Here is a 22,896-nt window from a genome sequence, read left to right as displayed (position 1 = left end):
ACAGCAACAGAATCTGGTGCTCTAAAGCACCCTTTTTGGTGACACGAGTAAACAACCACTCAATTAAAGCATTACAAACATTCAAGATGATCTGATCACTTCCCTCCGTTCCAACATGTTGCTGTAAATATTTCATTTTCACATCATGTAAAAAATTCCCACAATTATATACAAATTCAGAATTTTTTAGTCAGTCTGTACACACATAACATGTCTGCAATACACTTTAACACTCTGTTTATCTTTCCTAAGATCTCTGAAGTAATTTTTATTTCTGGCCTTTAGATGGACTGATGGGTGTTTCCAGGTTGAAAAACAAAACAGAACAGTAGGAATACATTTGGACAATGAAGTTTATGTTACCAGTAGGAACTTGTACAGTAAAACACCCGACAGCATTAACCGAATGATAACCTTGCCAGACAGAGGATGGCCTTCTCTCAGGATTCCATCCTCCACAACTGCTTGTTGCTGGTTCATCTGTTTTATCAGAACGTTAACAAACCTTGTGTGTTAACTGCACATGTAGAGGCAGATCAAGCATCATTCACATTTTCCACCAACCAAATGTAACGTATCTGAACAAGTCATTTTATTGCAAGTAAACTTATTTTACTTAAGATAATGAGAATATTTTAATTTCAAGCAAGACAAATCCATTTCACAAACTTAATTCACACAATGTAAATAAATGCTTCACATTATAGACATTTAGATTTTCTTTAAACCTTTTTTATTTAGAGATTTTTCTGGTAAGGAGATATACCATAGGAAAGCAATTTCACTGGCAGTGAGGTATGTATATACTCTACCAAAATACTCCTCTTGCTTTAACTGCTTTTAACTTTATTTACATATAAGGAAAATATCAATGCATATCCTTGGCTTAACTACAGTATTTGTTACCCTATATGAGTAAAATGAAATGTTATTTGCATACAAAATTGATTTGTAGAGGAATCTGACTTATGATTTAAACAAAAATCATGTTTCAAAGACAGTTTGAATGAACAAACACAATTCAGCATGACCAAGACACCTGCACCATATTTCCATCCTCACAGCACATTTATTTCAGTAATTCTGTAAGTAGGTCCTTAGCATGAGCATAGTGTTACAGTTTTCATACATATAATCACATCCAAAACAAGCTCTAAAATTTAAGTTGTAAACATTCTCTTCATATGTAGAAACATTTCAACCTGTGTTCAAATTTTCTAAAATGATCAACCTTTTAAACAGAATTATAAATGAAAAGTCTACTCTAAACCGTGTAGTGAGCAATGCTTATTAGTACATTTCTACAGTGTTAAATAAAATAGTAGAGAGGCAAACTTCTGTAAGCAAGTCAGATTTTAAGTAAATCATCATAAAGAACAAACTTGTTAACAAAAAGATGCTTTGTAATAAAGAAAGTTGGATTGAATCTACTATGATACAAAAACATAAGGGTAAATACCATCTTTGTTGACAAGTAGGAGGTAGCATGGATGCACCACTTTATTGTCAGTGAGAAATGCAACTGAAGTAAAGAATATTTCCTTACCACAAATTTCCAGTATTATGTACATATTTATCTTAGAAATTTGTTTAGACAAGTTTCCCTCCACTTTTTAGTACAAAAAGCCTCATGTGATTTAAAAAAAACACTTACACACCTAGATAGAAGAGTACTAATTGCCCTATTTGAATGAAACAGTCTCTTGAACTATGAAGTAACATGGTATTTAATGCCCTAAAGTTGAGTAAATTGTTATTAGCAGTTCTTGATATTATACAAAACACTACATACATACAAACAAAATATAATATCTTATTTTACTATGTAATTTCTTTTTTTTTGGAATAAACAGAGCCTTGATTTGGGTAACACTGCAGAGAATGTGGTTTCTTTGTTTTATTAAAATCTGTCTTTTAAGTACCCATGTGCAACGATTTAAAAATGGCTGCTATACATGTAATGGTCTTGTATTGATAGTGAACACAGTAACTGACAAAAACATAATAAACCTTAAAAACACATCTTCCACCCTATATAAAATATAAAGACTACTTACTGTAACTGTTAAGTATTCAATTTATTTTGATGTTATTGTAATCCACTTCCTCTATTTTTGCCTTTAGGATTTATAAACATAATTTAGTGTAACAATTTATTTTAAAAAATGACAAAGTATTTCAAATTTACATCCAATTCAAATTGAAAATGTTTTCTTGTTCTATGATGCTGCTTCTGCCATCAGTAAAGAAAATGAAGTTTCAGTAATCGAAGCAGGTTTTTTAAGTAGCGATGTGACTTCAACCATGCCAGCTCCAGTCCGTGGAAGATTTGCGTTGACAATGTGTCGTTGCAAGTGCTTTATCCAGTCTTCTTGAACAGACAGAGGTCCTCGAAAGACCAGACCACAAAACCTATGCAAATATTAAAATTGTTCCATCAAGATATATCTAGCACTGCTCAAAAATTATGCAAACAAAGCCCTAATTTTCTTGAAGTCTGCCTCTCTATATATTTAGTTGAAAACCTTAGTAACTAAGTTCATCTGTAGTAACCATAAACCATATGCAGTTCATACAAGTTATGCTCCTATGTTTGTAATAGCAGCAGTAACAATCTGATCCTCTTAGGGTTTCTTCTGAAGAACAGAGTATTACTCAAACATGGCCAATAAGATTCTAGCTAGAGAAATGGGAGCTGGCAATTTAACAACTAAGTATGATTGATTCAAATTATCTTGTCCAAATTAATGAAAATAATCAACTGCTTTCCCCCTAGTCTTATCCATTGTCATCACAAACATTACAGAACATAATTTTAAATATTCCTACAACTAAAGTAGCAAGCTCTTAAGAACAGTCTTTCAATTAAAATAACCCTATGTACCTGCATCTGAGTATGTAAACTTCATCAGCACTATGAGGTAATGGCAGCATTTTTTTCTTGCTTCCAGATCTTGACCTTGACTTCTTTTGCTTACAGTCCAAAGCTAAGAAGAGAGAAATTTCCATATGTAAAAAGCGATATTTCAGACAGTGTTAAGCCAGAGATATTCAGTGAGTATTCCCTATAGAAGTGGTGAAAAGATATCTACCTCCTTGTTATTGTATGTTTAGTTATAGCTACATTCCAAAACAATTGTAACATGCTCTAAGAAATGTGCTGGTGAAACATCTAATGCCTTCCTCCCCATCTCCATCTCTTTCTTTAAGCACAGCACTTGCGGTTTGAAAGACTAGATAATTGACATTTAGCATTAAACTGTTGTTTTAGTACCAGCAGGCACCTGCTAACTTCTGGAATTATACAAAAACAAAGCACCATTGGAAATACCTTTCATTCAAAAAACACTGTCAAAATGCAAAAATGCTTTTGTAATTCAAGTAAAGTTGTAAGACCACTCAAGTTCAAGCAGGTTGCATCTTCACAAAGTTGTAGCTTTCAGCTAACACAATGAAGAATTTCTAGTTTGAATGCAACACGTCATGTATTCCCAACGAAGCAAAAACTTTTTCCTTTTATCCACTATGGATGAACTTCAAATGGAACTTCCTCCTCACTCCTATCTGAACCGTAATGCATCTTGCAAAACTTATGTATTCATCCTCTACAGTAGAAGATGGTATTAGAACAACCAACAGGGATGGCAAGGCCATCTTTTTAAGTTCAGTCTGTTTGAAACCATTTATGAAAGTACTGTGTGTTATCTGAAAACACATAGCAAACAGGTTCAATCTGCATTAAAAAGTTTACACCTTCCATAAACAGATGTCACGGGAACCTACAACAAAACCTGGAGATTCTAGAATGTAGCCAAAGTTGGAGGATGAGGGCATTAAACTGAGTTAATATTGGTATGATGAAAACAGCTGATAAGGCTCACGAAAGACAAGCAGTTCGGGACTGGTAAGTGTTATCTAGCTATACTATATTCCAAAAACAAGATACTCACACTAAAACTACACAGAAATGTGAAAGACAGTAATGAGTGATATTGATACTAAAAAAGGCATATGCTATGCTACAGTGGAATTCAAAAGCTGTTAAACTTGCCTAAGTTCTGACTCGTGTAACAGAAAACAGAAAAGCTTAGTATCCTGAAGCATAAGACGTCATCTGTGGAGGCAAAACATGCTGATTTAAAGAACATACAAACAGGCTCAATTGCATCCATCATTCTTCTTATGTCTTCCAAAAGAGCACGTCTCAAACATGGCTTTTACCCTGTAGCTAAACCTTAAACTTGTAGACACACCAAGCACTTCCCATTTCCATCCCCAGACTGAAGATTCTCACAGTACCTCAAAAAAAAATGAACGATTTTTGGAGGTTTGAAAGAACTAGAGAACGAATCAGACTGCAGACAAGTAGAAAAGGAGAAGACACCAACCTAAAGAAAGTTCTTTTGGATTCTGGCTGAAGCCATCATTATGAAGATGAGCCTCAACAGTGGTGTTTTTTTTTTTTGTTTTTTTTTTGTTGTTGTTTTTTTTTTCTCTCTCTGACAGTACCAAGGAAAGCAGTCTCAATATAAAGCCAGTGAGAGAGAAATGGCCAAGATAACTTCTGAAAAAGTGAACAGGTAGGGGGTCCTTACTATTTTATGTTCTCATCAAAAAGATATCCTTTAGATAATTAGGAAGTTAAATCACTGTCTTTAATGCTTTAGGAAATACCGAGTAGTATAAATATGTCACATACTGCAACACCAGTAACAACAGCACCAGAAATGTAAGCAGACAAAATACTGAAACCTAGAGGCTGATTCTCACAAGAGAATTACTTGCACGAGGGAAGACTTATCTGAAGCAGTTGTTACAGCAAAAGCTTTGCCACTGCTGATTTTGCAAAATGTCACGTGAAGGAAATAATTATAAGTCGTCATTTTCTTTGAATAGAAAGGCATCCAGGAGTTGCACCCGATGTCAGTTAGCTGATGTCAGTTGATACAAATGAGCAAAAAAACAGTAGACAGGAGGCTCCACCTAGAAAAGCCCCCAGGCATTTGAAACAAGAACTAGCTTGTTTCCTTCAGATTGGCAAACTTAAGACACTCATTCTCATCAAGAAATTTGATTCTACTCACACACATCCCAAGCATTTCAGAGTCTTCACCTTCTTATTTGGTTTTCTGTAACAGAGCTCCCAAACAGTTTTAAGCATTTGTATATTCCTCTAGGAAAAAAACCCCTCTGAACTACTATGAAATCAAATGGACAGCAACATGGGTAAAGAGGCAATCATAATACACCAGAAGTAGTTACTACTTCCGTGAAAGGTATATTTTCCCAAGAACAACTAAAAAAAAAAACAAACACAAAAATCAAAGCAAAACAGACATATGGACATTTCTGTATCATTTAAACAGACATTCTAGACAGAGAAAATACAAAACGAAGACCAGAAAATATAATGAAACTTCAAGAAAAACAATAATCAGATCACTCAATGCATTCTTAGAATAATTTAGCTAGGATTGGACATAGAACATATGCCCAGCAAGAAGCTGCTGTTAAAAAACACGAAAAATACTAAGGATATTAAATCTGTGTTCTGCAAGGGTTATTTTTGTTACCTTTGTCTTTTGACCAAGTGAATATATTTCTTTACATTTTAGAGGGTGCAAAGCAACACAAGTATATTTTGAAGTTATCTCACTGAAGCAAAAATGGTGAAAAAGAGTAAGATCTGGGTAAACTTCATTGAAAACTGAAATTCCAACACCAGTTATCAAGGACACACACCAGGAACTGTCACATTAATTCCATTTTTGTCTATCTAGAGAGTAACGACTTTAAATGAAGTTACACGTCACATCTGCTTACACTGCTGGTATGATGCCTGCGAGCCTTCGCAAGCATCAAATAAGACATATTATTGTTTTGTCTGTAACAAAGCATGTTCTGAACAAAACTCTTTGGATACCTTTACTGTAAAACAAAGGATGACCTCAGCAGAAACCATTTTTAGCACTTTTAGGAAGAGACCAAAGATAATGCAGTCCTTGCAATGGAAATTCAGACTGTACTTGCAGCAAATTGCCAAAGAGATGGAGGAGCTACCTGTAATGATGCCTACTTTGTGGCGAGACAGCTCCCGAAACTATTAACCTTTGTTATTATAGGTCTTTCTCTATAAAGGACCAGTTCTCTTTGGACAAAGCCTCCTTCCTTCACGTTTGGCCACCTGCTGCTTCCAAAAGCCTTTTGTGAACAACAAGTTGTACCACTTCATCAAAACTCTGACACAGCATGACAGAGAGAAAACTAAGGAAGATAACCAAACATTGGAGTGAACTTCTTGAGGCACTCAAGTCCAATTTGATCATAATGTTTAGAAAAACACATGCTATATCAAAAGACTGCATATAAAAAACTACTATGTCTGTGATAGTTTATCAAGAAAGACTGACAAGCAGATGGTGATAGGAGGTTAGAATCAGTGCATCTAGGACAATACGTATTACAAACGTCACAATTGGAGATCCTTAATTCCATGATTTTTGGTCTGAGTCTCAAAATTAAAACACATCTATGCTAACCTGTGTGCTCTACCTCTTAATATTCTCCAGAGTGGAATACCTTTCTTTTCAGTGACCGAAGCCCAGTCTTTATTAAGACTTCATGATGACTTTTGTCATAAAATATGACACAAGTTGAATAACTGCATACATAAGTGACTCTAATTAACCATTTGAAAACACCACCAAGTTAAAAAAAACATCCCTCTTGTGTATTTATTCACTAATTAGTTAAATTCAATCTTTTTTTTTTTTTTACCTTGTTTCATCATTATTGCAAAGTACAATGCAAAAGAAATCCAGATTTTTTTTCTTTTTACACATATATATGTTATACTCCAGTAATTTGGTTCTCTGAAGGATTTTATGCAATGCTGAATTCAGTCCACTGCACTGGCTGATCAGCATCAAGTAAAGACATGCAAATCCAGCAGATCTCTGATCCCTGCTATGGTTGCGCACACTTATACCGCAAACTCCCTGAAGCTACAACTGCAATATTAGAAACTATTTGGAAAGGTGGTGACCACAGAAATCACTATCACAGAAATCAGCCATACAGCTGGCTCCAAGACAGAGTCCTTACTTGTATATTGTTGTTCTCTCCCAAACTTCTGGGAGAATATTCTCCATCTACAGAAGCAGAGAGCAAAGAAGACAGTGATGATTCCCAGAAATGACAGCTGTTAAGAAGAGATTAAGTAGGTGGACAGAGAAAGAAAAAGAGAAGATGTAAAAAGCCAAGGTGCAAGACAGAACTAGGAGATTTTAGGTAAGAAGAGAAGCCTGGTAAAAAGAAAAGAAAGGAAGCTGGATATACAACTGTACCAAGAAGGGCAGGATGCATTTAGAAGATTTTGCACAGCTCTGTTTGTTAAGAGTCAGTTTGATACATGCTCTTGAGAAGACCATCATGCAACCACTATTACAAAAGCCAGTAACTATAAAAATGAACTCAGTGAAGCATTTGCTATGCAGTGGTTAAGCACAAATTAAGCTTAATAACAAATACTAATTTTGAACAGCCAAAGCCTAGAAAGTTCCACTTCTGAACGTTTTTCTCCTGAGCCCATTCTCAAAATTTACTATTATGCAACTATTTCAGTTATAACTAAAAATGACAAGTTGCATTTAAAAAAATGGAACTGATAACATTTGACTAAATGAAAAACATGCTGATTCTGAAAAAAATGGGCATCTGCTAGAAAAGCAATATGATAACCATCTATTGAAAACACGCAGACAAACTGAAAAATTGAGTAGACTAGTGCATATACTGATGTTAGCCCTGGGACAGCTCTCACTTAGATGACTTGTACAGTTTACTGTACTTCTTTTACTAAACAGTAACACCTAGATAGTTCCCATAACAATTGCCAAATCATAAAATAACTAGAGTTTTCACGTTTGCACACACTTACTTAATGATAGCAAGAAACTAAGATAAATATGGTGACCCTGCCCATGGCAGGGGAGTTGAAACCAGATGATCTCTGAGGTCCTTTTCAACACAGGCCATTCTGTGATTCTATGATATGCAACTAATAAGATTTCTTTATGGTAGTTCTGTACGCTTTAGAAGATGTAAGAAATCACCTCATGAAAACTGAAGAAGAAACCTGTATAAATGTATTATCACTGCCTCCATAAGAGCTCCAAGCTGAAGCCAAGCAGATGTCTACAAATGGCTCTCAGCCACAACTATTTTTCAAAAGATAAACTGAAATCTGCCCAAGCACAACATTCAGAAAAGTTTTAAATCAGTATGTGCTAGTGAAATCTTGTAAAGCTGTCATCCTCCTAGCAAAACTTCCAGTGTACTGTGCAGTAACAGGAAGAAAAAAAATGACAGTTTAAAATTGTATTATCTGGTCTACTAGGTTTACACTGAGCTTGCTCAAATGAAGAGTCAACGAACAAACTGTCAAATTTATAACTTCTGTAACTGTGCAAAGTTTTTAATGGTAACTACTAAATGAGCACATGTGCATTGGTTGCATAATATTATAGCTATAACTTAAGCCTCCCTTAAGCCACCATTTTCAGTGAAATGCCTATATCTGCATGACATAGGCTATTAATGTAGATCAGCTCTACCTTCTGAGATTAGAAGCAAGTTTTTGGTTTTTTTTTGTTAAATTTTCTTTCTAACTTCATTTTAAACAAACTTCTAGTTCTGATGATACAAGACTCAGGAGGTTTAAGTTCTTAAAAAGAAGGCATCAACTGCTCAAATTATTAGCTTGCAAGCTGTTCCTTAAAAAACAAAAACACAACCACCATCAGCAGTAACAAAAAACCCAAAAACTACAACACAACAAAACAAAAAACCTCCAAGGCTGCATCCGTATTTCCTATTTAGCTGAGGTGAAAGGAGCTTCTCTAGGCTCTGTATACTATTTTCTTTGTCTCAGCGTCTCCTTCATTTAATAACTGATAGATTTTAATGTGCAATTTAAATACAGTTATATTTACCAACAGGTATAGAAGCAAAATAACTCACCATAGGGCTAGTACCTGACAGGATGAGGGGAAATGGCCTTAAGTTGGCACCAGAGTAAGTTTAGGTTGGATATCAGGAAGAACTTTCTTTACAGCGAGGGTTCTTAAGCACTGGAATAGGCTCCCTAGGGAGGTGGTTGAGTCACCATCCCTGGATGTGTTTAAAAACCGTTTGGATGTGATGCTCAGGGACATGATTTAGCAGAGGATTGTTAGTTAGGGTAGTATGGTGAGGTTGTGGTTGGACTCAATGATCTTTAAGATCTTTTCCAACCTGAGCAATTCTATGCTTCTATGATTCTATGACAGCAGTGGTATAAGAAGTCAACTATCACCATCTTTCTACCACATTAACATGAAAACTTTCAGAATCACTAAAATCATATTCTCATACGCAATGGATATTAGTGCAACTGTTTTCATTCTAAATCTATTTTATTATATCATTACATATAACAAGACCTGGCATCCACAGGCTCAGTGTGTAAAATACATTTAAATGTTATTCAGTCTGTCACAGAAAAAGCCTGAAACTATTTGTTGTTTATATATATATATATATATAACATAACAAATATATATATATATATAGCATAACAAATCGCATCTACAGATAAAAAATGGAATTATATATTTTTTTTCAGCATCATGTAAATGCCTGTGCTTATCAATACAGGAAACTGATTGCTGCACTTCTGAATTACTTCATAGTTTTAAATTTGTCTAAGTTTTCCTCACTATATCCACGTTTGCTCCCCAACTTGCCACTGACCGTACAAAATCCCACTAATCTAAGCCATACTCCAAGTAAACTCAGGAATCTGCCTACAGCCAAGAAAACTTCATGTCTCGAAATGAGTCAAAATACAGAATACTACAAGGTTTTCAATAAACGTGTGTTTTAATTAAAAAAAAAAAAAAAAGCATTAACAGCAGTGCCAAGTGCTGTACCACACTCACTCTGTTGTCAATCACTCCATGATTGGTTTGTAAACCAAACAAAAATGAAAACAGCTACATGTACTATGTTGGTAGAAATATACAAGTTGGAAAATTACTTGGTTCTTCCGTTTTTCAGCCACAGTATTCTTAGTAGTTATATGTAATGTAATTATTTCTTAATGTTTTTAATTGCTGAGGTACTTATAAAGACTTTATTAGATGGTCAACTAGTTGGTTTGGAAATCGTGATATTGTGGGAGAATGAATTTTGAGTGAACATCTCTTAGTTTTGCTTACACATACCTTAAGTGTTGGATCCAAAATAAATGAGTAAGAATGAAAATCAGACATGAGAGTGGACAACAGCAACATATCTTTGTTTACAAGTTGCTGAAGTTTTATGGCAAATAAATTCTTTATCAACGGAAGCTTCAAAATTATTTTGAATTAACATATGCTTTTGTCCAGTCTGATGAGGAAAATGTATCATAGACAGACTTGCTTTTACATCTGTAACAAAACATACCTGTCCCAGTCAAAAGTCCAGCACTCTTCTTTCGTGCATAAGCGCGTAAGTGGTTGGACAGGCTAACAGCACTTGTAAACGTCGTATTGCAATGCACACACGTTCTAAGCTTCACAGGCATACCTATCATTCAAAAGAAAACTATAATCCAGTTCTCTCTTCAAAAAATGAAATTCTCAAAGCGTTGTAAAAGGTTTTCTGTAATAAAGATGGTTTTAAATATATTCACTGCATTGATGCAATTTTTTAGTATATTAGAAGGATCGAAGTTAACCGTCATTAGCTTTCCACGCAGTGCTTTAAGCCAAACCTTGTTATTTGAAAAGAACAGAAGGAAGGCAACTTGAACCCATTAGGCTACTCTGCATCAGGCTACTAACAAATTCCTACAGATCTCCATATCACGAAGCTCCATTCCCAAAACACAATCCTGCAATTTGAATAGCACAGTACTGTTGAGAAATTTCAGAGCTTGTAACATTTCCAATAAAGAGAATTTTAAAAGTCTGGTTGACAAAGTGGTAATTAAGTGTTTTACCCATAAGACAAAAAGGCTCAATACTAAATTAGGCTACTGTTGAAGGCTTAGAGAGAAAGGTGTAAAGCACATAACTGAACATCTGTTAGACAAAACATTTTGTTCAGTGCATTTTCTGTTCATTACTTTAGATACGTCACCAATAATGAAAGTTAACGATTCAAAGATCTTTGCTAAAATCTCTGTGCTAAATAACCAACAAAGCAGCATGCTTTTATCACAGGAAAACAGTGAAAGTGCAACAATACTGAACCCCTCACTTACCAGACAAAGAAAGCATTATTACTTCTCCCCTGCTCAACTTTACCATAATGTTCTCCCCTCATTTTACTAAAGATATATTGTTTCCAGTTCTCTACTAATAAATTATTAGAAGAACAGATAAAAGTGCCCAATCTACTCAGAAAGAATGCTTCTGCTTGTAGGAAGGAAGGAGTCTTATTCTCCAGCAGCACACAGAAGATGTGCAGTTTTTTTCAGGTAAGTTAAAGAAGAAGGTCTGGTTGGTTTAAAAAACAAATAGCAACAACAGAAAAAAGAAAAAGTCACAAAGCTTTTTGAAAACTAAAAATGGGATTAGAAACATTTGCCATTTTAGGAAGAACTGAAGATTTCAACTTGATGCTAAATACTTTCTCTCCAACTCAACTGGCACAGTGCGATTGTTAGCTGTCAAACTGTTACCTCAGCCACAGATAATTATAGGGCCCCATCCATAACTGTTAGTATTATGTAAGCACGTGTTTATTTTAACCTGATTGTTCATCGTAACCAAGCAGGTGCTGCTACCCAGTACTTAGCAGTAAATATTAAACAGACAGCAATAACAGTGTCTGTTTTGGCAAGCTTCTCCTCTAGCATGGTTTTTCAAATAATTTAGCCTGTCAAAGACACACCTTCCCGTATAAAGTAACCTTTCTTCAACAACAACCACATATATCCACATGACATTGAATGTAATTCTGTCATTTTAGAAAGCCACTTTAAGAAATTGTTTGTCACACTTTCAATAGTCCCTTAAAAGAACTTCTAAGCACACTGGGCTTTTTATTTCTTTAAGGGCAGATGAGAATAGAGGTGAAAAAAAGTACAAGGCACTGCCAATTTTACTAACCTGCACTGGGTACTGATGAGAAAACCAACAGAACCAAAAGTCATGAGTATAAAACTAAGATCCTTCTCCTCAGTCTAAAGAATCTTGCAGCACCGTAAGGTGGTGCTCCAACAAGAAACAGGTAAATGCAAGCTCTGCATACACACTGAAAAGAATCCTACTAGAATTTCCCGAGACAAGAAATAACTCTTATGTGACAAGTAGGTTAAAAACATCACTCTAAAAAAACTGCTTTCTAAGTACAGAATAGCTAGAAAGTTGATTACAGAACTGCCTCATCAGCACAAGTCTCAGTGCAGGGAACATCTTCGTCCCTATCAGTCCGATGCTGCATATCAGAACTCTACTGGCTACAACTGTATTCCAACTAACATACATCTTCACTCAGGACAGACAGACCTTAAGAAAGCACCAGTTTCTCAGAGCAGACACAATTTTAAAACAAACAATAATTACTCTACGGTGTAAGAGCATGTTTGCCTAAAAACATCAAAATTAGTTAAGAGAAATTAATCAATTTAAAACACTATGTGCTAATAATGGCATCGACAGTTCTGTCAGTTTGAGCAAATGCTGTTTTGCACAAACCTCCAACATTTAAAAGACGTGATTCTCAAACCAGCAGTTTTAAAGCCCAGAAACAGGGTCACAAGCCCAAACATCTCAGAACTGTTAAGCCTACCATATATGCACGGACACTTCAACATATGGCTACTGCAGGATCTGTCTTCTTCCTTTTTGAGGCTCATTTTATGCCCACTTTGAATCTATAAGCCCAACCATACGCAGAACACGTACTACATTCTGTGCCAAAAGCCCTCAGTACTGAATATTCACTTAAGAAAAACACACAAGAAAAATTTCTTGCGCTATCTCTCGCAGTCAAGGTCCTCTGGAAATGAAACAAGAATTAAATAAACAAATTCCCAAATAAAATCCTCTGCACTTGTACATTTTCTGTGAATTAAAACATTTGTTTGGAAATGCTGTGAAGACAGCGAGAAACACCTTCTTACCTGACTGCATAGTCAAGTCCATTTTTTGTGGCTGATACATCAATGGACTGTCTTCATTTAATGGAAGAACACATTTCTGAACAAACCTCTTTCTCGCAGTTTGATTATGAATCTTTTGAGAAGAAATACCAGGACTCCTTTCTTCTCCTAACCTTTTATTTTTCAGAAGTTCTATCAGTGTAAGTGACTGATTTTTTTTTCATTATGTAGTACTGCCTTTGTTTCATCACATTCATTTAGGAAACTCAGCCCTTCTTCCTCTGATGCAGACACAGATATATCTTCAGTCTTTAGGCCATTATGGTATGCTTCAAGAGGTATAACATTCTGAGATAAAAAGTCATCATTTGATGCAAATTTCTGAGCAACAAAGGGTCTGGGAATAACACGGCGACTATTCAAAGCCTTTAGTATTTTTTCATACTTCTCTTCATTTTGCATCATCTCATTCAAAACACAGATCGGAGACTTGTGTGCATCCCACTTGGTTTTGCCAAGCCTCTTCAGGTGTCCTCGCACATGATTTGACAATCCAATTTTAGTATCAAACCAGCCTCCGCAGAGCTGACACGTGTGCTCAGAGGAAGTTTCAGATTTCTCAATTGCTACAAAGAAAATAATTTTCATGTATTTTGACAATTATGTACTATTAAATATTACAATAGCAAATCACAAGGACGAAGAGAGGCTTTACAACAAAATAAAGCAAGTCTTGTTTAGTGCTCAATTTAGTGCACTTTGTCCCCTCTACACCAAAACTTAAAAAAAACAAAAAAAAACAACCAACAATAAACAAATTTAAAAAACACGTACCTTTTCTAACACGTTTAACAGGAGTTCCTGTTCCAGTTCTTTTAAAATGTTGCATTTTGTCACTTGTTGCTATCTGTTCTGGTGAAACAACATGACGGGCTTCATAGCTTAATCCAGCTCTGTGAAGATGTCCTCTGACGTGGTTGGACAATCCAACACCTGTTTCAAAGGTTGCTGGGCAGTATGGGCAGGACTTCTTTTCAAGTGACAAATCAGTCCAATGGAAAACTGAATTATGCTTTGGCAATGCTGATCCTACATTTTCTAAATTCTGTGCATCATGCAAATCATGCAGGAAGTTACTACTCTCAGCATCTTCATAATACTCAAAATAAAAGCCATCATTCTGCTCATAACTAAGTGAAGATTTATCACCAGCTTCATGATCTTCCATTTTACCTTTGAATATGGGGAATAGGCTTACATGCTCCTGATTAATATCACTGTAAGATTCATCCTCCACAGACCGCGTAGTGTAATCACACAGTTCAGCATTATCCCATGAACTTTCATCCTCCGTTTCATAGCTGTCTTTTTTTTCAGCAGAGTTAAGTCTCTGTAAAACAACAACAGCCATTTTATGCAGAAAACCTGAAAAGCAATCCAAACCGTTTCCTGTAACAGTGCCATCCCTCCTTAACCACTCTTACTACAGCTACGTGCTTATTATCTTTATAGCCTTCTGCTCCTTTGCAATTAAGATTATCTGAATTCATGACAAAAAATTATTATGGATGCTACCTGATAGAGAAAATAAATGTAAAGAACTCACAGAGATGGACTCTTAAACGTAAATGTAAGAATCAGTATATTTTTTAATCATTGTAGTTTTCACATTTATGTCTACATGAGTAATTATTGCTTGCTTTGACACTAGCTCTCTGCTTTGCTGCTTGATGAAAACTTTCTAAGTTTCTGATCACTGCTATTTCTAATCAAAAGGGTCTCGTCTGGAGAATTTAGATTGCACACACTTACAGATGACTGTGAAACGCTTTTCCGAGCCTTCTGTATCCTGTAGGGTCGCTTGTGAAGTTTTCCGAAGTTACTGGACTGTGAAGTAGAGCCAAATGATCGTTTTACATCTTGTTTTAAAACTGAGTTCTTTGGAAACGTAGAAGATTGTTTTATCAACTGTTTTGTCCTGCTACCAAAATCTAAAGATTCTTCTATTATGTTGCTTTTTCTTTTTTCTAGTCTAAGATGGCTACCAAAGGGATCAATGCAAGACGCTGGATGCAAATATTCCATGTGTTTTTTTAAAATGCTTCTAGCTGAAGTTGTGAATGGACACATCTTACACATGTACGTCGACGACTTCTTTGAGGATCCTAAATATGGATCTTTCATGGATGCCTTCTTCTGTGACTTCCTCTGGGACATGTCACTACCAATAACAGAACACTTGACTACTGCTCCATGAGCAATCCCTCGGTGGCATTCAAGTTCATTTTCCGTCACAGCCATGAAATTGCATTCCTCACAGCAATAGTATCTTTTATCTTTTTCATGGGTCTTTGCATGCTGCACAAATGTTTTGGGACAATTGGTACCAAATACACACTGTGGGCACTGTAACCGTGCACTCCTACCCTCATCCTGAAGCTCTTTCAGCTCACGGATTTCTTCCATCAGTTTCTGTCTTCGTTCTTGGTGAATTATCATGTGTTTAAGAAGTGAATTACGATCTCTAAATGTCCTCCCACATTCCCTACACGCATAGGGCCTCGGGACATTGAGATGTCGGAAATGGCTGTTCCCATCTAAATGGTACATCATATGCCTATGCAGATGTTTCTTCTCCCTAAAATTCACATTGCACTTTGTACAGGGATAAAATGATGGTTCATCAGTACTGAAGGTAGATGGTGATTCAGAATCATTCTGTTCACATTTATTTTTTAAAGTATTGGAAAGAAAAGTACTAGTGTGAACAGGAGAAGCATCCTCTGCACAGCTACCAGTGGGACTATAAATGAGCTGCTGGATAGCATCAACAGCTTCCAGCTCTTCATCTGTGGATTCAGGCTTTACTTTACTCAATGAGTATTTCTGAGGTTCTACTATTTGTAGCTCCTCGTTCTGTTCTAAGAAGTCAACAGTTAGCAGTTTTGACTTACTAGGAATATAAGTAGTATCACCAAAACAGTCTTCAGTATAGCGTGTTATTTTACTAACATCCATTTTTCTTTTTCTCTTTTTTTCTAAACCTACTTTACAGTGAATGGGAGACTTCTCTATTGTTTCTTCATTTGTCATAAGAAACTGTATAAACTCTTTTTGTGGATCCCAGCTGGGTTCACATCCCGATCTGAAACCACCTGTACCTGAGGAAATGCCTGTTAATGCATCAACACAATCGTCTTTTACCAGTAAATTTTTATCATCCTCACAAACTTCTACTTGGCCTACTAAAGTGCTGTCTACACTATTTCCTACTGATTTCTGTGAGTCACAACCAACTGAAGCAGAGGTAGGTAAATTTTTAATGGAATGAGTCATGTTCTTAGCATGTGCTACATCAGGTAACAAAAATAAAACTTGGTGCTGATTTGAATTTTCTGTTGTACTCTTTGCAGGCAGCTGAAGATCATGAACCACCGTCAAAGTTGAGCAAGAATCTGTATGATGACCTACAGGCTGTCCAGTGGTTAGTGAAACACTGCCTTTATTCATAATGGAAGTTTTTGTTGAGGTGGAGTGTGAAACTGGTCCATTAACAGCAGTTCCTCTAGACAAGATAAAGTTTTCACTAGAAACAGTAGGAGCACCAGTGTGTATAAATAGAGAAGTCTGGCCTCCACTTAAGGCTTTTTCAGATCTGTCCCTGGATAGCTCTTCTGGCAGAGTCAATGTACTGTTTTTCTGAAACAATGTGTCACTCTCTTGTGATTCAGGAATGCCACCTTCCTCCTCAGATACAAAATCACATAGGATTTCCTCTTCTTCTTCTTTAGCACCAGTAACTTCAGTATTTATCTCTAAATCATCCATGTTGCTGGTCTGTCCATTAAGTACATTTATACTAAAACAAACAAACAAACAGAAAACAATAAAGCAAGAAAGGAATCAGAATCACAGAAATATAAGAATGGCAATTTTAATTTACAATTTTCTCTAGGACCATGCTCCTTCACACTGCAGTCAGAATGTTTTGAATTGAAAAAATACATTCTAACAAGTTTGAGACATGTTTTAAATTAATCCATAAAGGAACCAAAAACTGTATACTTTTTTTTTTTTTAATTTTTGCTAGTCTATATTAACAGTGATACAGCACTGTCTGGTATTATCTCAGTCCAAAAAAAGTCTCAACACTTACATGCAATATGGAAAAAAATATGATTGACAAAAATTGTGCAAATGCATTTTACATGTACATTTACTTGAGCATACTGTTTATCCTTAATTCTGTTCTAAAACTAAAACAAGTAAGGAGTTAAGGTTATCCAGACAGCCTCTACAGTCATTTTAGTGATTTTTATATTGCTTTTTAAAATGTAGTTCCCTTTGAGACCTAAGAAATAAACCAAAATAATTTTTATATATCTCAAGGTATCACTTCTTTCAAAGCACTTGTATACAGTTGACATGATATGCAGGAGCTTGTAGTGCCTTTACTTGGGTATTAATGCAGAATACATCCAACTAGGCTAATTTTGGACATATAATTGCTGCTGCAAACATAGCAAAGGATCAAATTCATTGAAGAAATGAAATGTTTTCCCAATATGTTCTTAAAAAAGCACTCTCCTTGCTTTAAGACAAATGCATAAATCAGACCCGCTGTTGATGTTCTGAGCCCATTTAAAATGGTAAACAAATAAAACAGATTTTCTTAAAGGTGGAAAAAAATAAGCAGTTAAAAAAATATTTAGTTAGAATTTTATCTACCTAACAAAATCGCCATGTCAAATTCAGTGTATGACAGAGAATATTACAAATTAATTCTTCACATGTGTTAAGTACATCTTTCCATAAGCAACATTTATTTACACACAATCTACCCAATGCTTACTGAGCACAAAGAAGTTTCCTGCATATGGGTCTTGAGAACACAGTAAGTGTAAGGCATTAGAACATCTACCTAGGAGATGGAAACATATACCTGTTTTACAGAAAATACATTATTTTACCCTTGAATTGTACTTTCAAATTTTAGGGGATTTGTGTCTGCCATCACATACTTAATTTCAGACATTAATCAACATTTTGAATAAAGAATCCTGTTAAATGGAGTCATTACCTAGATTCTTCAAATTACGGTGTTATAACTCACGACAAATGTCCATGGCTCCTCGCAGTGGTCCTTCATCAAAATCAAGGAACACCACGCTTGTCATCCTTTTTTCCTAAGGATAGAAAATAAGTTATTTAAAGGGCACCAATTTCATCTTCATACATCACACACCAAAATGAATTCAGAACTACTAGTTTTTCCAATTCAACATCATGATAGCCGTACTTGTAATTCAAAGCTAGCCAGAGCCTCATGAAGTTCTACGCTCTTCAAATCAGCAAAATGACAAAATAACCTAATCTCTAATCTAAGTTTCTAAATAACAAACCTCAGTATACTGCATTTTTTCTTAAACATTTTGAAGAAAAATAAACCGCATATGTAGTACAAATAAAGCAAGAAGTTCAAGAAGTGTTCTCTTTGCTACCCAGTTAGTGATCTACTCAATTTAGCAATGCAGCTGTACTCACATCAGCTCAGTAACAAATGCCCAATGCATATGAAATGATTCTATTTATTAGGCTACTTGTATGTCCTAATGTTCAACTAGATGCTCCAGATATCTGTCTTCATTTTGTAAATTTCTGAGTTTCTTGGCTCTTTTCAGATCAGTTAGTTTCTACACAACACAACCTTCAAATAACATCATATTCACAGTATCATCCTTAAATGGTGATAATGCACTACGCAGCAGGAGTCTTTACAACATAAACACAAGTTAGAAAAGGGTACTGCAAACATGCACTAAAAAAATCAGTAATATATAAAAAAAATCAAATTAAAGAGGGGAAGGCTCCAAAGACACCGGACTGCTGGAATGATTTTATAACTGGAAGCATAAGCTCCATTTAATAATTGGCAACAGACTCTAAAACGTTCCAAGAAAATTTAGAAGAAATACAGCAAGTCAGCTTTTCCTGAAAGTCGTGCATTTTCTTCATTTTGTTACTGCAGATGTAGACAAGTGCATGCTCAGTCGATTTCACAGCCTACGTTAGCTTTTCTCAACAGGAAGCAATGTTTCTAACAAAGTGGTAAATTCAGTGTTAATGAGTAGCTTCACTGTTACCACCTCTGAGGTAAAAAACCTTCCACGTTCCAAGTTCCACCCATCTGTTGTGGTGTTAGGGATTCAGAGGAAGAACAGACGCTTCCCATTTAAAGCAACACCACTGGCAGCCCCCAAACAGCAGGGAGGCTGACTGAGAGCACGGAGATTGCAGCCCTCGTTATCAAATGGCTCCTGAAAACTTTTCACAGGTTTACAGGGCGAAGGAAAAATCATGTTGCTCCATATACAAAAACTGTGCATTATTGTGAAAACCTGAGATAAAACAAAGAGGAGAGGGCACCATACAACCACCTCAATCTTCAGGACTATCATGAACAATATCCAAACCATCACATCGTGCAACCTCAAAAGAGATTCCTTTCCATATTGTGTATTTATGGAGATTGTGAACTATTCCATATGGATCTGATTAGAAGACATCTATGGTAATACAGCAGTCCCTACAGATTTCAGGCTTTGAACTAAGCCATAGCTGCTTATCATATCGATAATATTGCTGTTACATTTTATAATTTTCTGCTAATTATCACATTTTTCCAGCTATTGGGGTGATACAATTCACTATTAGGTGTGCAGGACAACAAGGGAGTCTGCATTTTTAACTAGTATTAACTAGTGTTAACTAAGTGTATTTAAAAAAAAAACATAGAAGACATTCTTAGATTTGTGAGTATTGTGATAATAGGAAGTCAAAACGCAGTACTGTACATGTAGAAATTTGCTCAATAACAATGATGCCACACAATGCCATTACTTTTGAGAAGAACATTACTATTATTTCACTCGTGCCATTCAGGAAGCACAATATCCAGACTGAAATGCTACGTAATCCTGAACTACTTGGAAAAAAAGAAAATAAATCATTGAAACAACAAAGATTTAACAAAGAGTATACAATAATCATTGCATATTTCCATATCGTTTCATAGCTTTCTACACCACATTCAAAACACACATTGTACTAGTTCTGTCAAAATATATGGCAAATAATCCTTAGAGTACTTGAAACTTAAACACTGAGATTAAACTTCAGATTTAATATTGCAAATAGTGCTTGCCACATCCACTACCAGGGCAATGCAGTTAATTTTTTATTTAGGAACATTCACGCAGAAGATGCGTCCAAAACAGCAGAGCACAGAAAGTCTACACAAGCACCACAATTCTAGGCTCATACCTTGGAAACTTCAAAATTCTATTCAATTATTTTAGGTAAACTTAGAACAAATGAAGCATGGTTAACAGTGTTGTTCCTGACTTAGGTGATCCACTGTTTATTATAGTGGCATTATTTCATTTTTGAAAGTAGAAAACAACCAATTATTTAGCCAACTAAACCCAATTCCAACTGATTTAATTAAGTACTTTTAAATTTACATTTTCACTTTCTAAATACTATTTTTACTCATAAAATATCAGTTTCAAATCATAATTAGTTCTGCAGATATGAATGCCTGTGGCCAGATACTCTAAGCATTAAAAAAGTGTAAGGTCAGATCTGTCTTCAAGCTGACAGATCATCATTTAAATGCCTTAAGCTGATCTTGTAGTCACAAAAATCTTGAACGTCAGTATTTTTGCAAACTATCAGCACTTGCTATAACACCCTTACTACACTACATCTTGAGGTTACTACAGAAGAAATGAGGTGATAATTGCATATTAACATAATTATTCGGTAATCCCTCTCAGCAAGCTTCCCAGGTCACTCAGTAATTCAGATTAGATGCAACCTTCCTGTCATCAAACCTATGCTGTCCACTTTCTGTTCATTAAGAATTCTTTTTGATAGGAATCTACTTAATTCCATTGTTCTATGTACATTATTAATTGCATTTACTACAAGTAGGTTTATGACATTTCCAAGCTGCTGTTTCATAATGACAACCCTTACTACGTCGCAGTGTCACACACCAAATTGCAGTGCCTTCCCACAACACTAGTTCCTTAAAGCTTACACTGCAATGCTAAGCGCATTCCGCTGTTGCCTATGAGCAGATACAGCTAGAGCTTTCTCCATTTCTGTTACAATAACGCTGTTTTACAAGCATTTACAACAGACTGGAAAGGATGCTGCAGGTGAAAAACTGAGTTGGAAAAACACGGCTGAGATTGAGAAAAGCGTTAAGTGTCTCTGTGTGTTTTGATATCAAGTTTCTCACCAAATTCATAAACCAGTGAGCTAAAAACACAGAGTAACTATTAAGTATCACAACGACTTAAGAGTCATCTCCTAAATGGGTTGAATGTACTCGCTAAATTAACTGAAGAAACACACTATTTACACAATGCTACAACAAAGGCAAAACTGAACTTGTCCTGTGCCAAATAACTAGTAGTAAATTCAGTTCTTTAAGCCACATCCACAAATAACCAAGGTACTTGAGATTACTCAAATATTCAAGTAAAGGTGTTGCGGGCTTTTACTGATTCCATTAGCATTTGTTATTCCTTCAAGACTCTGTTATTAAAACAGAAAAAAAACAACAGATGTCATCACTTTTATCCAGAAGCATTGCTGAAATAAAGCTTTCTGGAATGACAGCTGATGGAACCAAAGTCACAGATTTCCAAACAACAGCTGACTAAAGAACTTTAAGCACACCATGGCACCAGGCTAAGGCAGAGAGGATCCCTGTTTTCCCTCAGTATGCAGTCTATTCCTTTACTAATTCGATCGTGGTCCACTGACAAGTACTGAGCTTCCATCAAAAGTGAAATGTTTGTAACATCTGGAAAACAAAGACTCATGCAGAACAGGAGGAAATTGCATAAATGCTACTCAAATCAACAACAGGAGATGAGAAAGCCAAAAAGCTTGTTTCCCAAATAGCCAAGTGTATAAGCATAGCCTCATCACACCTGAAGAAAAAAATCATCTTATTTGGAGGGTATCTGGACAACACTTCACAATACTTTAGCCTCTTCCATATAATAGTGCACATACTTCACACCTACTGAGTATGGGGTGCTATCTAGTAGTAATAATACTCTAAGATGATAAAATTATGGTATTTTAAACATCAGAAGAATACCTACTAATAGTTTTCCTCTATCTATTCTTAAAATCTCTCCTGATCCATCTCCCAGATGAAAACAGAACCATAAAGCCTGATGACCACAGAACAAACCAGTGATTCACTTTGCCTTCACCAAGCTTATCTGCAAATTCAGCCGTTGAAAATACATTCAGTTCTTCACAGCACAGCACAGACAGACTACTAACTCATAAACTGCCCTACTGAGCTTTGAAATATACAAATTCATTTGAACATTTCTGGGAATTTTTAACTTCTGCAGTGAACAGAGAGCTTGCTTAGCATGCACTGCCCAGCACCATCAGTCCTGCCTCTCACACCTCTACACACAGGAGTATGGTCATTAACATAACTACAGTCTGAAAAGTTCCATTGAAAACTAAATGAATTCTGATGTGCAGCTGGCTATGTGAAAGCTCAAACATCAGGAAGCTCTCATACCTAGTTGGGCTCCCATACTAAGAGTGGTTTTCAAAGCAGTAAGAAAATTCACTGATGCAACACTATGAAAAATCCAGAAGTTACTGCAATGGACAGGATCCCAATGATTACAATACTACAAATGTTGTTTTTTTTT

General features: G+C 35.7%; 1 protein-coding gene and 1 long non-coding RNA gene across 2 annotated transcripts; one reads left to right on the top strand and one right to left on the bottom strand.

The window, feature by feature from the left end:
• Nucleotides 1–710: 710 nt before the first annotated feature.
• On the bottom strand, nucleotides 711–18,352 carry ZNF644 (zinc finger protein 644). Its single transcript, XM_019618435.2, has 5 exons — nucleotides 18,216–18,352; nucleotides 14,948–16,994; nucleotides 13,970–14,525; nucleotides 2,885–2,987; nucleotides 711–2,412 (listed from the first exon to the last, which is right to left on the bottom strand). Exons 2-5 carry the CDS (start codon nucleotides 16,961–16,963, stop codon nucleotides 2,220–2,222), a joined length of 2,868 nt encoding a protein of 955 aa, XP_019473980.1. The 5' UTR covers nucleotides 16,964–16,994; nucleotides 18,216–18,352; the 3' UTR covers nucleotides 711–2,219.
• LOC109369189 lies at nucleotides 3,819–7,264 on the top strand. The gene is made up of 3 exons (XR_004160713.1): nucleotides 3,819–3,904; nucleotides 4,507–4,580; nucleotides 7,158–7,264. It is a non-coding gene; the product is annotated as an uncharacterized LOC109369189 (long non-coding RNA).
• Nucleotides 18,353–22,896: the final 4,544 nt, after the last annotated feature.

The sequence above is a fragment of the Meleagris gallopavo genome, chromosome 10 (genome assembly GCF_000146605.3).
Source record: "Meleagris gallopavo isolate NT-WF06-2002-E0010 breed Aviagen turkey brand Nicholas breeding stock chromosome 10, Turkey_5.1, whole genome shotgun sequence".
Lineage (NCBI taxonomy): Eukaryota > Metazoa > Chordata > Aves > Galliformes > Phasianidae > Meleagris > Meleagris gallopavo.
This window is presented reverse-complemented; position numbering and strand designations above follow the sequence as displayed.